Source organism: Plasmodium gallinaceum, assembly GCF_900005855.1.
Source record: "Plasmodium gallinaceum strain 8A genome assembly, contig: PGAL8A_v1_108, whole genome shotgun sequence".
NCBI lineage: Eukaryota > Apicomplexa > Aconoidasida > Haemosporida > Plasmodiidae > Plasmodium > Plasmodium gallinaceum.
In genome coordinates, this window is record NW_021628228.1 from 397,467 (window position 1) to 413,366 (window position 15,900).

Sequence of the window (15,900 nt, forward strand, 5' to 3'; positions counted from 1 at the left end):
TCATGAAGAAAAAAAAAAAAAAAAAAAAAATCAAGAATATGAAAAAAGAATTAAAAATAGAAAATAATAAATAATATAAAAATTAATGAATTTTGAGATAAATAAAAAAAAAAAAAAAAATTTATAGAATATATTTTTAATGAATAACTTACTATTAAAATAATATAGAAATAAAATGAATATATTTCATGTAATATTTTAATATTTATAAAACATTTTAATATGTATGCAAATAACAATCATTTATATATATATATATATATATAATGAACTTTTAAAAATATATTTTTTTAATAATAGTTATGTATGTAATCTATTTTTATTAATATTTTATAATTAAATTTTTTTAATTTTTAAAATTAATACAAAAATTAATGGAAATGAAAAATACAAAATTTGTATGTATAGAACATATAAAATATACTTATATAGGTAAAGAAATTATTTTATAAAAATTAGTCATAATTTAAAATAAATATATATACATATATATATTTTATATATATATATATATATATATATTTTTACATAAACTGAGTAGACGAAATATTTTTAATAAATATTACTTATGGTCAATCAAAACTATGAGAAGATATTTTAAACATTTCTCCTCCAATGTGTTCATTAAATCTTAATTTGTAAATAATACCATTAGAACATATAACAATAATACAATTTTGATCATTAACAAAGGCACATATTGATGAAATTTTTTTTCCTGGTAGTTTATAATGAGCGAAACTCCATTCACTATTTAAATATGGATGACAAGGTAATAAACATTTTAATGAAGACTTTTTATTTTTAGCTTCTTTATCATAATGAAGTACAGCTGGAGATGACATGTTTTTTCCTTTACATATAATATCCACTTTTCTTAAAGGTCTTTTTTTTTTATAAATAGAAAATACGTGAACTGTGTTCCTACTAGAAGTTAAACAAAGCCAATTATTATCTTCACTAATATTTAACGAAAGAATTTTAGCGTTTTTTGTTCCTCTTCTAAATTCATTTAATAATGTTCCATCAAATGTGTTAAATAATCTTATAATTGTTCCCTTTATAGATGAAGTAACTAATAGTTTTCCATCATTGCTTAAATTTATGCAACCAATAGAATTATCATGTGCATATATGCTTAAATTTGTCTTAAAATTAATATATGGTAATTCTTCATGAATGTTATCACTTGAATTAATTTCAAATATATGAATATTTACTCTACCTTTAATAGGAGATAAATATGCAATAATTATATTTTTATCAATATTTGACAAACAACATAATCCTGAAACATTTTTTGATGTATTTAATGTTTCTAATAATATAATATCTTTTAATCTGTATATACATAACTTATATTCTAATATTACAACAATTATTTCTCTTAATAATCTAACACCAATAATATTAGACGAAAATGTTAATTTTGCTATTTCTCTCATTTGTCTATCATCCCATATAATTAAAACATTTTTAGCCCATTTTCCTTTTTTATCATTTTTATTTCCAGTTATAGCTAAAATGTTACATCTATATAACATTTCAGCTAAATATAAACCATTTTTGTTTCTATCAGTTAAATCTAAAAATAAATAAATAAATATATATATATAATATTAAAATATTATGTAAATTTTAAGTTTTAATCTTATCATAATTATTATTATTATTATTATTATATATATATATATTGGTAATAATACAAAAAATTGTAAAATTTTGTTTTCTAAATTACCTCTACTGTATGTTTGTGTAAATGGATTAGTGTTATAAATTTTAAATCCTTTCTCATTAGCCATGCACAAACACCCATAATCTTGATTAAATGATATATATCTATTGTTATCTAGTCTTAAAGATACCATTTTTGTTTTTTTTTTTTTTTGTTGACAATTTTAAATAAAAAAAACAATCAAATCAAAAAGAAAAGAAAAAAAAAAAAAAAAAAAAAGTGGATAATAAAAAAGAATATATATATACATATATATATATATAATTTTAAAATAAATTCTTAATTTTTAGGATTAAGGTAGTTATATAACAAACGTATAAACTTATTTTAGTTTTCCTATAAAAGACTTATTTTCATTTTTTTTTTTTTTCTGCATCATTTAAAAATATAATCTAAAAGAATCTTAAAAAGAATATATAAGTAAATTATTATTAATTTAAATAAAATAAAAAAAAAAAAAAAAAAAATTAATAAAATCTATGAAATGATATTAATACTTAAGGGCACGTTGTAGTACATTCTTTTTTTGTAACTTTTAAATTTTTGTACAAACATAGATAAAGTATAATAATTTACATTAAAAAACTAATTTAAAAACTTATTTAAAAAAAAAAAAAGTTTAATATATTTATATTTATACTATTCTGAAGAAATTAAAAAAAAAAAAAAAAGTAATAAAAAATTATAGAATATTAAATATTATAAAAATAGAAAAAAAATAAAATAATTTAAACTAATTTAAACTATAATTCATTAAAATAAAAATATATTACGTAAAATTAAAACTTAGTTGAATTAATATATTATTTTAAATAAACTAAATTAAAAATGGTTTAGAATATACTTGGTCAGTTCTTAATAATTTTAAAAGAATAAATTTATATTAATTTTGTAAAAAATAAAAATATATATAATTCCCATATATGAAAAAGTTTAATAATATGACATACGAGTTTTTAATATATTTTTTTTTTTTACTTTCTATTAGAAAAAATAAAATTTACAAATAAAATAAAATTTTAGATATATTAAAATTCAATATATATGTAAAAAAAAAAAAAAAAAAAAAAAAAAAAAACAACATAAAATTAGATACTTTTTTAATAGAATTAGCTCTTCATATATTTTTGATTAATTAGGAAAAAATTTAACAGAAGAGATCAATAAAAAAAAAAAAAAAAAAACAAAAAAAAAGGAAATTATAGAAAATTATATTTTGTTAAAATTTTAGAAATATATATATATTTTTAATTTTTTTCTGTTTATTTTCTCTCATATATTTATTTTATTCCTTTTATATTTATTAAAAGTTCATTAAAATAATAAAAAATTATGAGTTACTATATGAATTTTTTTTTTTTTAAATTCTTATAATTTTTTCTTTATTTTCTATATAATATTTTGTTATTATTTTATAACAATTATTATTACATTAATTATTCTCATCCTCATATAAAAACTTGAATATTTTATTTGTATATTTTTTTATAATAAATATGAGTATATTATCTCTTTTTCATATATCTTCTCCGTTTTTACGAACTAACTGCTTAGAAAAAAAAGAAATTTATGAAAGTAGAAATGAAAAAAAAGAAAAATTATATATATGAGACGTTAATGATTCTATCAAAATTTCATATATATATGTAACATTTTAAAATAAAAAATTTTATTCTTTTTTAATGTTATTTTAATAGATTTTATTTGCTCTGTTTGCTTAGATTTATGCGATACCCCAGTAATTACATTATGTAATCATATATGGTTAGTTTATTAATTATATGTTTTATTTTTTTTCTTTTTCTTCTTTTATAATTTATATAATTTTTTTTTACTCTTTTAAATATATAGTTGTTATAAATGTATGTATTATTCTCTTCTTCATAAAAGAAACTGTCCAATATGCAAACAGATAATTAGAAATAATAATTTAAAAAAAATTTCAGGTAAAATTACATACCTTTTTTACAATTAAAAAAGTCTCCTTTTCTATATATTTTATTAATTTATAAAGTATATTAATATTATTTTTTTTTTTAATGTTTTATAGTATTACTTGAAGTTTTACTATTAACATTTATTTTTAATTTTTTTTTTTTTGTTTCATTTATTTATAATTGTAAAAAGTTTTCATATATATAAAATATCATTTATTAATATAGGGAAAAGAAAAAAGGAATATGAAGAATTAAGAATAAAATGTTATTTGTGTGAAAAAAAAATGAAAATTAAAAATCATAAAAAACATTTAAATGAATGTGAATATAGAAAATGTAAAAATTATATTTTAGGGTGTGAATACTATGATAAAAAAGATAAAATTAAATTACACGAAGAGTTATGTGAACATAGATTAATAAGTTGCTCTAGTTGTTCTAATTTATTTTATTTTAAAAATAGAGTTTTCATGTTAACATTAAAAGAAAAATCTGAACTAAATATGCGTGGTTCATACACGTACTATTCTTTTTACTATAATTTATTACTTAATACTAATTTTAATTTTAAGAATTATAAAACAAATATTAATAATGATTATCATTATAATAATTATATATCTAGAACAATAAATAATATTAGAAGTTCTCAGTATTCTTTTGATCAGATATATGCAAATTATAACAATAATTATAATAGAGATACTACTACTACTACTACTAATAATAATAATAATAATAATAATAATCCAAATCAAATTGTTTATAATGATAATGATAACTTCTATCATAATAAGGAACATTTTACAAATAATAATAATAATAATAATGATCTTTCATTTAATAATAATATTAATGATAATGAAAAGAAGGTCAATGTAATTAGTAATCATTTAACAAATATTCCCTCATCAAAAATAAATGAATTAAATAAAAATTATGTAGAAAATAATTCCTTTTGTAAGTTAAATGATAATGGTAAAAATCACTTAAATAATACTGCTAATAATAGAAAAAACAGTAATCACCAAAAAACAAATGAACAAAATAAAGACAAGAAAAATTGTAATAATGGAGAATCAATAAAATGTAATAAATTTAATGATAGAAATGATGATACAAGTTCTAGTGAAAATGATAATTCAAGTAGTGAAGAATATTTAAATATATTACCTCTAAGAAAAAAATATAATTTTAAAGAGAAAAATAGTAAAGATACAATTGTAATAATAGAAGAGTTATTTCAATTTGACAATATTGATATGAGTAATATTTATTTAGAAAATAAAGAATTATTTTTATGTAACAAAACTTGTTTTACTAATACAATTAAGAAACTTAGACAAGAATTAGAAAGAGCTTTATTACTATTATATTTTTGTTGTTGTATAGGTATGCCTATTATGTTTACACTTGGTGGTATTAGCTATGTTATAACAAAAGGATTATTCAAATTCTCTTTTTTAATAACTAATACCTTTATAAATTTATCTCATAAACTTATTTTTAAAATATTTAATATTTAAAAATCAAATAAAAAAAAAAATTTTTTTTTTGTTAAAAAACTTTTATTTTTTTTTTTTTTTAAAATTTGAAATATATATAATAAACATTTTTTTCAAAAAAAAAACAAAGAAAAAAGTGTTATACATTTGCTCAAAAATTAAAATACCTTGTATTTTATTATTTTACAATTTTTTTTAACAATGTAAAAATATATGTTTTAATTTTTAACTAAATTAAAATAAAAATTATAAATGATTATTTAAAAATTATGTAATAATATTAAAAATATAATTAATAAAATACATATAAATCAATGAATTTTTAATATTTTTCTTTTTTAAAAATACTGTGTATTATTTTTTACTATATAACAGATATTTATATATGTGAATTTTACATTTACGTGGTTGTATGCTTAAAAATATAATTTCTTCTTTTTCCTTTTCTTTTTCTTTTTCTTTTTCCTTTTGTATCTTAATATTTTATTAAAATCCTTTAATTTGAATTCATCAGCTCATCATTTTTATATCACCTTTATAATAATTTATATTAATTAATTCAAAACATTTAGATTTTTGTAATGATTTTAAGTATCTATTTTTATGCCTAGGTATATAACTGTTATAGATTTCAAAAAAATGTTGATAATTATTAATTTTACATATATCTGAATAATCTATATATTTAATTAAACTATTTAAAAGAAAATTTGATATATATGCATACCTATGATTCATAACAAAAAATGTAATGTATTCCATTAATTTATTTAGATATAAGAAATATGAATGTTCACTTTTTTCTTTTATTTTTTTTAAAAATAAAACAAAATTATTATCATCATCTAATTGATTTATAAATATATTACTTTTTTTATCTTCATTTTCTTCTTTTATTTTTTCTTTTTGAGTATTTTCCTCTTTTTTCAAATCTTTCGATTCGTTTTTGCTTGATAATTTTGATAACTCATTATAAACATAATTTTCTAAAATATCAGAATTTTCTATATAATTCTGAATATTACTAACAAAATTATCATCATTTAAATTTTTGTCATTATTTTCATTCCATATTACATTACTTGTTTGTTTTTCACTATTCTTACTTTCAGGATTTATTAATGATTGATTAAGAGAATATATACTTTCATCATTTTTCTCCTTTTTCACAATATTTTTTTCGTTTATTTTCTTTATACCATATTCATATTCAAATTTTTTTAGTATATTTAAAATTGAAAAAGTGTAATAATTTAAATAATTTTCTATGATACTTTTAAATTTAAACTTTTTATCTAATTTTAAACAAATCAATAAAGATTCATTTATCTTTTTTTCTTTTAATAAATTTTCTAAACAATTCTCATAAAAAATATTCTTTCTTTTTTCATATATGTTTTCTGTAACTATTTCTTCACTTGTGTTTTTAAAAAATATCAATTCTCCATTGATGGAGGCAGATACTATACTATTATCATAATTTTTTAAACAAAATATTTTATCTTTATGATAATTTGTTGTCAATAATTTTTCACAATTCTTAATATTTATTATGCTAATATTACCATTACTGTATCCATTTATCATACAGTTATCATTTAAAATTAATATTCTCGTTATATTAAAATCAAAACTTTGTATACTTTTTACACATGTATAATTACTAAGATTCCACACTCTTATACAATCATATGAGTTGCTGTATAAAATATTTTCATTTTTTGAAAAAAAAATATTTTGAACAGATTTTTTATGACCATCTAAAGTTTTTATTAATTTTAAATTTTTAGTTTCAAATAATTTTATAGTTTTATCTTTACTACATGTAGCAATAACCTAAAAAAAAAAAATTAAAGAAGTTAATATATGATAATTGTTATTGTTTATTGATATTAAATATATAATAAAATAAATACAAGATAATTAAATATTCTAATATATATAAACATATATAAAAACAAATTTATAACTGAAATACATAGGTATATTTACATCTTAATGTTTCTTTTTTTTTTTTTTTTTTTTTTTTTTATTAAGAATATATATATATATATGTGAAATAATTATATGTTAATTAAAAAAGATAATAACTTTACAGTATCCCTTTAATTAAATATATATGTAATAAAAAAAAAAAAAAATGTTTATATATATATGCTTGAGTTCATTTACTTTAGAATTGGGAGATAAAGCTACATCATTAATTAAAAGTTTATGTGGATATATAGTCAAACTACTCTGAATAATTTGTTTTTTTTCATTAAAATTTTCATCGAATTTTCTTTTTTTTTTATTATTTTTAATATTATCTAATTCAATTGTAAATTTCCATAACTTTAAACTATTATCTTCACATACACTTACAAGTACTATAAGAGGAAACTTTTTTAAGTTGACATCAATTGAATTAATAGGGTATAAATTATCTTTTAATATATATAAACACTCATTACTTTTTAAGTTCCATACAAAAATATTTTTATCAGTTGATGCACTAAATAAAAGATTATTTTTTTCATTTAACTTAATACATGACACAACATCTTCATGACCAATCAATAATGTTTGACTAATTATATTTTCAAATTTTAATATTCTGATTATATTATCACCTATTAAAGCTACAGCATTTTTTTTTTTATTTTTATAATCATATTTCTTATCTATTATTTCCTCATTTTCGCTTTTGTAATTTTCATCTAATGCTTCATTATAGGAAGGATCAAAAAATAAAATTTCAAACATACCTTCAAGTTTACATATATAATTATTGATCAATTTGAAGTTTCTTATATCATATATTAATATAGAACTATCCACCCTAAATATATATAGTTCATTTTTTAAAAGAAAAAATTTTTTTATGTTACTTTCATTAATTAACATTTTATTTTCTTTAAATTTATATATTATATCTCCTTTTAATGGATTATAAAAAAGTAAGTTTCCTTTATCATCATGAGTTAATATTAGCCATTTTATATTTTCATCATTTATTGTTATTTTGCTTTTTTTATTTTTAAAAATACTGGATGGTATTATTATTGCACTGTTTATATCACTACTTAAATAAATTTGTTTTATTGGATTAAATGTAATTAAATTACTATTTTTATTTTTTTTATTTTTTTTGTTATTTTTATTTTTTTTCGTTAAATTTTCAATTTCTTCTTCATTTGAATTTAACATATTAAGATTCCAAATATTCATAATTTTATCATTACCAATACTTATAAAACCAATCAATTTTTCATCTTCCTCATTTTTAATATCTTCAACTTCACCATTTTTAACATTTTCATCATTTTTTTTCTCTTTAATGGAATCATTTTGAATAGCTAAAAAGAGAAAATCATTTATTCCACTCATATGATCTTCACACGAGATAATTTTTTCACCTTTAACTGAATCATATATAAAAATATTTTTTGTTATATCTGAACTGAGAATAAAATTTTTATACATTTTTAAACTTGTAATTCTACTATTATGTATTTTATAAGATATTTTTAATTTATATGTATCTAAATTATATACATTTATTAAACCATTATTATAACCAACAACTAATTTTTTATATTCTACTTCATTAAAATGAAAACATGATATAACAATATTCAAAGATTTCCATATTTTCACTTTTTTTAAATATACCCAATTATAACTATAAGAATATAAATGTTTTTCTTCATTTTCTTTATGATCATATAAATAAATATCCTTTTCTTCTCTTTCTATTTCTTTATTCTCATTTTTATAATCTTCTTGTATTTCATCATTTAGCATTAAAACATAATGGTGTATGTTATTATCATCAGTGGATAAAAATATATTTTTATTAGAATAATAAAACAGTCTTATGCTACTAAATAAAGATATACAATACTTGTTTAAATATTTTTTATGATAAAACTCTTTCACATCATCAATATCTACACAAGATTCTAATACACATGTTGGATACAAAATATTAAATTTAAAAATATTATAATTATTATTATTTTCTACTTTGAATGCGTATATATTACTATTACATAAACTCAAGAATAATTCATACTCTTTTGAATAAAAAACATTATCATCACCATCGTAAAAGTCAAAGAATTTCTTTTCAATTTCAATATTTGTAATTACTGACATTGTAAAAAAAAAAAAAAAATAAAAAGGGTTATAACTTAAAATAAATTAATATGTAAATATATGGTCATAATTTCTCCTTCTTTTAAACAAAAATTAGCAAATATATTTCAACTATTTTTTTTTTATTTAAAAAAAAATTGCATACTTCGTAAATTTAAGTATTTTTTCAATTTTTCATGTTTTTATGAATATAAAATATATATTTTTTTTAATTAAAAAAAAAAAAAATTTTTTATAATTTTTCTAATTAAAACTATTAAAAATTATTTAAAATTATTTAAAATTTCTCAATATCAGTTTTTATATTAGTCTATATAAATGATTTTATGTAAGATTTAATTTAAAAAATTTCATCTACATTACCCATAACTTTTATACATAAAATAAAAAAAAAAAAAAAAAAAATGGGTATAATATAATTTATGTTAAAAATTAATTTTTATTACAACATTCTTTTAATGTTTTTTTTATATATATCACTTTTAATAGTACATACTTTCTATTTTTCATTTTATGATGTTCTACATTTTTTTTTTAAGCTCAATAACTTTCAATTAAAAACAGAATAATATATATATATATATATAATAATATTCAAATAATTTCAAGTTGGAAAAAAAAATGTTAAAATTTTGTTTTAAATTGCTATTTTAATATAGAAGCATGGATTAAAATTATATAAATCAGAAAAAAAAAATAAGGCAATAATTTTATATAAACTTTTAATTTTTTTAGTCAACTTTTTTTTTTTTTTTATAAATATTTAAATGAAAATTACTGCATATTTTTAGATACATTTTATTTCTTTATTGTTTTTTTTTAAACAAAATGAATTTCTTTACGAAAATGAAGTAATATTTTTTCTTTATGATAATTAAGAATATTATATAAACTATTTGTTATAATCGTTTGAGTGACAAATTCATTAAGAGAACTAAAAATTCTGAAATGTATATACTAAATTTACATTTATTTATGAGCTCTAAAATATTAAAATATATATTAAAGAAACTGTAAGTAAAACACACGTAAAAATTAAATAATTACAGAAATAAAATTTGCATATTAAAAATATAAGAATACATATAATGTGTAGTTATATCTAATTGTACAACAGGAATCATTATAAAGTGTAAAAATATCTCTGCAAATTATTTAGTTTATGTTATTATTTAAAAAAAAAAAAAATATACATATAGAATTACTTGAAACGGCATAAGATCCCTATTGATATCAGAGAAAAATAAATTTATTACAATCATTTTAAATTAAAAATACTTAAAGTTTTTATTAATTTTTATTTTTCTTTAATAATTGTAGTGTTAAAGAATCATTTTTTATTAAATTATTTTACCATCTTTATATACATATATTCATATATACTTAAACATACAAATTTTCCTTTTGTTTTAATGAATGCAATTACCTCTATAACTATTATAACAATTATTGTTGTAATTATTCCTTCACTGTTACAATTACATATACTAATGTTAAGTAATTTTTTATTATTATTTTTTTTTTTTCATTGTTGTTTACAATTTTATTTTTATTGTAGTTTCTCGATAAAGATTATTAAAATTATAAAAAAAAATATCTATCAAAAATAATAATAATATATTATGATTTTAATTATTATCATATTTCAAGATTGTCCCTTCAGTAATTGATAATTATATTTTTTAAAACGTATAGGATTCTTCTAATTGTACATTTTTTAAATTATATAATATATATTTCAATTTTATTTTAGTAACATTTTTCTCCCTAGGAACTTTTTATATTGTTTTTAATTTAATTATTAATTTAATTATTAATTTCATTACTTAATAATACCATTAAAAACTATTTAAATTTAAGTTAATGAATATCAAAATATTGTTATTTCATTTGCATGCACTAGTATATATGTATTGTAAGATAAAAAAGTTTTACAAAATTTAAAAAAAAAATAAAAGATAAAAATAATCATAAAAAATAAAATATTTGTACTCATAAAAAAAACTTTGAATAAAAAAATGAAAATTGTTTATTATAAAAAAATTAACATGTTTACATAATTAAATATTTTTCTTGTAAATAAATATGAATTTTTTTTTTTTTTTTTTTACAATTGAAGATGCTTAGAACTGCAAATTAAAAAGAAAATGTCAAATTTTATTTAACATCCTTATTACTTTTTTAATAGTTTATTGTTACATTATTTTATGGGAACCAAAATAGTTTATTATTTTTTCTCATGAACATATTTTATTTTTATAATTTTATTAAATATATATTATATATAAATATATATATATATATATATATATGTATAAATATGCATATATATGGTTTTTGTTTCAATCCTGTATAATAGTATTTGTTTAATTTTTGTTTTAAAAATGTATTCTTATGAATGTTTTGCTATGAATTCTACATATATTGAATTTCTTAATTTAAAAAATATAATATATGATAATAAGCATACTTTATATCAGTATATATAATATCTAGATGGATTTTTTCTTATTTTTTTAAATGAAGAAATTTTATTATTTTATTTTTTATTTATTATGAGAATTGTAGAAATATAAAAAAGTTTCCAAGTTACATATGAAAGGTAATAAGAAGTGAAAATAAGAGAAAAAAAAAAATATTCATACATATATATAAGATAATTTAATTAAAAAACATGTAATAATGTGTTATTATATTTATGAATGAAATACTACACATTTTGTATTTTAAAACAAAATAAACAGTAAATAGAATTTTTAAAAATGAGATACCTGCATATTTGCGTTAATGCAATTTTTTCTTTATAGATAGTTAATTATTGAAAATAATACTACTGAATAACATATAAATGATTTATTTTTATCATATTAAGAATTTTGTTTTAATTTATTTTTTTTTTCATGTTGGTATTTCACCAATTTTAAATGAAATGTGATTAGTACTGTATTGTCTTTTTTTTTTTCCTTTTTTTTTTTTTTTTTTTTTTGCAAAAAAATTTATTAAAAATACTTAATTTTTATAATTCCTTTTTTAGATGAAAACATATAGAAAGTACTTAAAACATATAATATAATTCAATTAATGTTATATTTATTTTTATATATACCCTATGTATACATAAAATGAAGATTAAATGAAATAAGAAAATAAAAAAAGCTTATTTTATATATTTATAATAAAAAAATATACAAATATATATATATATATATATATATATTATAAGAATTGAATATAATAAGTACAGTTAAATTTTTTTTTTTTTATCCTTAAAAATAACACTATTGATAATAATGCATAATCATTGTTATATTTATTTTTATCTTATAAATTTATATTTTTATTTAATCTTTGTACTGTCATAATATCTTTTAATTAAAATTTTAATGATTTTTAACTTAATTTTAGAAAAATTCTTTATTTATATATATGTGAATATATGTATAAATTATAGAAGGTATGTTTACATAAATTTATATTTTATTTAGATGATATAATATCATTTAAAATTTACTTATGTTTTTTTTTTTTTTTTTTTTTTTTTTTTTTTTTTATAATTGTTTTAATATAATATATAAATTATATGTATATATATGTAGGAATAAATTTCATAACCTTTTCATTAAATTATGAAAAAAAATTTATATATACATAAACATAAAATAATTTATAATATTATAAAACAAAAAAAAAAAAAAAAAAAAAAAAAAAAAAAAAAAANTTTTTTTTTTTTTTTTTTTTTTTTTTTTTGTTTTATAATATTATAAATTATTTTATGTTTATGTATATATAAATTTTTTTTCATAATTTAATGAAAAGGTTATGAAATTTATTCCTACATATATATACATATAATTTATATATTATATTAAAACAATTATAAAAAAAAAAAAAAAAAAAAAAAAAGAAAAACCAAAATAAAACAATGAACAGTACAAATGAAATTAATAATGATGGAAAAATAAATTATCATCACAACTTGAGAAAAAATAGAAAACCACGCAATTATGATTTTGAATATTGTGATAAACCCTTAAATAAACCCAAATGTAGAAAAAAAAGGAAAAAAAAAAAGACACTAAAAAATATAATAGGATCTATTAATAAAAGTTTAAGTTCTCATAATATGCATAAACTTAAAAGATCATATATAAGAAAAAAGTATAAACAAAATAAATTCTCCAATAACGGTGATAAAGGAAAAGATAGAAATGATATTGTTTTAGGCAGAAGCTATTATTTATCACATAAGTCTATTAGTATTGAAAATCCATATATTAAAAGTAACAAAACAAAGAAATTTAATTTAGATAAAAATGTATATTTATTTAATTCAAACATAACCTTAAGGAATAATAATATAAAAGTAGATAGAATATGTGATTATTTAACTTTAAGAACTAATACTATATGGAAATACATGGGATCTACTGTGAAATTTAAATTACTAAACGATCAACAAGAAAAATACATTTTCTTGAAAAATATGAAAAAACATATAATATTTGAAATTATTAAAATAGCTATGTTTGCTTTACTGAAAGTTAATTTAAATGATAATAATATATATACATTAAAATTCTTAGGAATACAAAAAACATTAAAAAGAAATTACGATAATGATAACACTTTATTAAGAAATAGTTGTCAAATAAATGAAAATGGATACGATTATAATTATGATCAAAGTAATAATAAAAACAAAAAAGGTGATTGCAGGAAAAATAATTGTAAAATGAAACATTATAATAAAAAAGATTTAAGTAATTCTTCAAATGATAAAAAATATTTAAATTTTTTTATTACTAATTATGAAGATTCAAGACTAAACATAAATAAAAGATTAGAAATAAAAAATGATATATTGAACCAAGGGGTAACTGTATCAGAAATCTTAGATTTTGTAAAAGAAAAATATGAAAAATATTATGAAAGTGTTAAACAGTATATTGTGACAACATTAAATATATACTGTGCTTTAAACATCTTTAAATTAATTAGAAGAGGTAGATATGCTTTATGCAAATATGAGAATTTTAATATTTTTAAAGTAAAATATTATAGAAAATATCATAAATTTTTTTATTCTTTAAAAGGAGAAGAAGAAATTCTAATGAATATTAAAAATTACTTGAAATCTTTTTATTATGATAAAAACAGAGTTTCTCAAAAAAGTAAACACAATTCTCCGAATATGATAAATGAAATAAATAAACAAATTAAAAAAAAAAAAAGAGGGAATATTACTCAAAACAAATTAGGTATCAATAAAATAAATTTAAAGGAGAGTATATTAGATACATCTTATAATTCTGCATTTAAAAATAAAAAACATGAAAATTCTGTATATGATATTTCTATATATAAAAATAATAAAGTAAATGATATTAAAAAAAGTATATTATCTGTTAAGAAAAAGAAAAAGCAAAAAGTAAGAAATGTTATGGATATTCATACAAATATTGTAGATGAATTAAATAACAATAAAGATATAAATGAATCAGAAGCCAATATTATAAATAATAATAACTCATTAAATTCTTGTGATGATAATATAAAAAATGTTTTCATTGATTTAAACAAAATTAATATAAAATGTATTAAAGTTGTTTATGGAATGAAGCATTTTTTTTGTTCATATGATACTAAAGAAAAAAGCGATAAAAATTTTGAGATTATAAAAGTACAAAAAAAATATGACTTGTTAAGAAGAAAAAATATGGTAAATATGAACTTAAGATATAATTTCTTATATAATACCAAGAGATTATTAAATAGTTATTACTATGCTAATGATAATTATAATTTAACAAACACTAAAAATTTTTTTATAAGAAACAATAATATAAAAATAAGTAATGAAGAGGAAAAAAAGGCACCTCAGTATGGAAAACAAAAAAAACAAAATAATGAAGATGATTCATTAATACATGAAAAATATAATTATGTTAATTTTAATTTAAGTTATAAAACCTTGAGAAAAAAAATGATTTGTTTGCGACATTATACGAATAATAGCAAAAAAGATGAAAAGTGCTTTAAACAAAAACATGAAATAAAGATAAAAGATAAATTGCAAAACGTATCTAATGATTACTTAATGCACACATACTCAATTAATTCTAATTTTTCTAATCTCGTAAGTAATGATGGATTTTCTGTTAATTTTGAAAACCATTGTTCTCAAAAAAGTATATAAGGTTGTAAAAAATAAATAAATAATGATATATTTAAAGTAAATATATTTGTACTCGCATATATTTATTTATACGTTTTTAAAATTGTCTAAAATATTTATGTAAATGATTTTAATATTATCTATAATTTAAAAAAAAAAATTAGGATTTTTACTGTATATTTCTTTGTTTACCGCTTAATTAGAAATAGAAAAAAAAAAAAAAAAAATAAAAAAAAAAATAAAAATAAAATAATCATCTTTAATAAAATCTTAGAAAAAATAAAAATGATTTATATTTATTTTTATATATCATAAAATATGGAAACAAGAAATAAAAAGTTTAACGTTTATGTCACCCATAAAATTAGAATGATTAACAAAAAAAAAAAAAAAAAAAAAAAAAAAAAT

The 15,900-nt window shown here is 16.2% G+C and overlaps 4 protein-coding genes across 4 annotated transcripts; 2 read left to right on the plus strand and 2 right to left on the minus strand.

Annotated features, from left to right (window-relative positions):
- Positions 1 to 572: 572 nt before the first annotated feature.
- ATG18 (autophagy-related protein 18, putative) lies at positions 573 to 1,868 on the minus strand (the record flags this gene model as incomplete). The annotated part of the gene is made up of 2 exons (XM_028670236.1): positions 573 to 1,585; positions 1,739 to 1,868. The coding sequence occupies 2 exons, from the start codon at positions 1,866 to 1,868 to the stop codon at positions 573 to 575; spliced, it is 1,143 nt and encodes a 380-aa protein (XP_028527008.1).
- Positions 1,869 to 3,231: 1,363 nt separating this feature from the next.
- On the plus strand, positions 3,232 to 5,198 carry PGAL8A_00389200 (zinc finger protein, putative; the record flags this gene model as incomplete). Its single annotated transcript, XM_028670237.1, has 4 exons — positions 3,232 to 3,310; positions 3,433 to 3,499; positions 3,587 to 3,681; positions 3,898 to 5,198. The coding sequence occupies 4 exons, from the start codon at positions 3,232 to 3,234 to the stop codon at positions 5,196 to 5,198; spliced, it is 1,542 nt and encodes a 513-aa protein (XP_028527009.1).
- A 489-nt stretch (positions 5,199 to 5,687) lies between these two features.
- On the minus strand, positions 5,688 to 9,317 carry PGAL8A_00389300 (U3 snoRNA-associated small subunit rRNA processing protein, putative; the record flags this gene model as incomplete). Its single annotated transcript, XM_028670238.1, has 2 exons — positions 5,688 to 7,013; positions 7,350 to 9,317. The coding sequence occupies 2 exons, from the start codon at positions 9,315 to 9,317 to the stop codon at positions 5,688 to 5,690; spliced, it is 3,294 nt and encodes a 1,097-aa protein (XP_028527010.1).
- Positions 9,318 to 13,239: 3,922 nt separating this feature from the next.
- Positions 13,240 to 15,513, plus strand: PGAL8A_00389400 (conserved Plasmodium protein, unknown function; the record flags this gene model as incomplete). Its single annotated transcript, XM_028670239.1, has 1 exon — positions 13,240 to 15,513. The coding sequence occupies one exon, from the start codon at positions 13,240 to 13,242 to the stop codon at positions 15,511 to 15,513; it is 2,274 nt and encodes a 757-aa protein (XP_028527011.1).
- Positions 15,514 to 15,900: the final 387 nt, after the last annotated feature.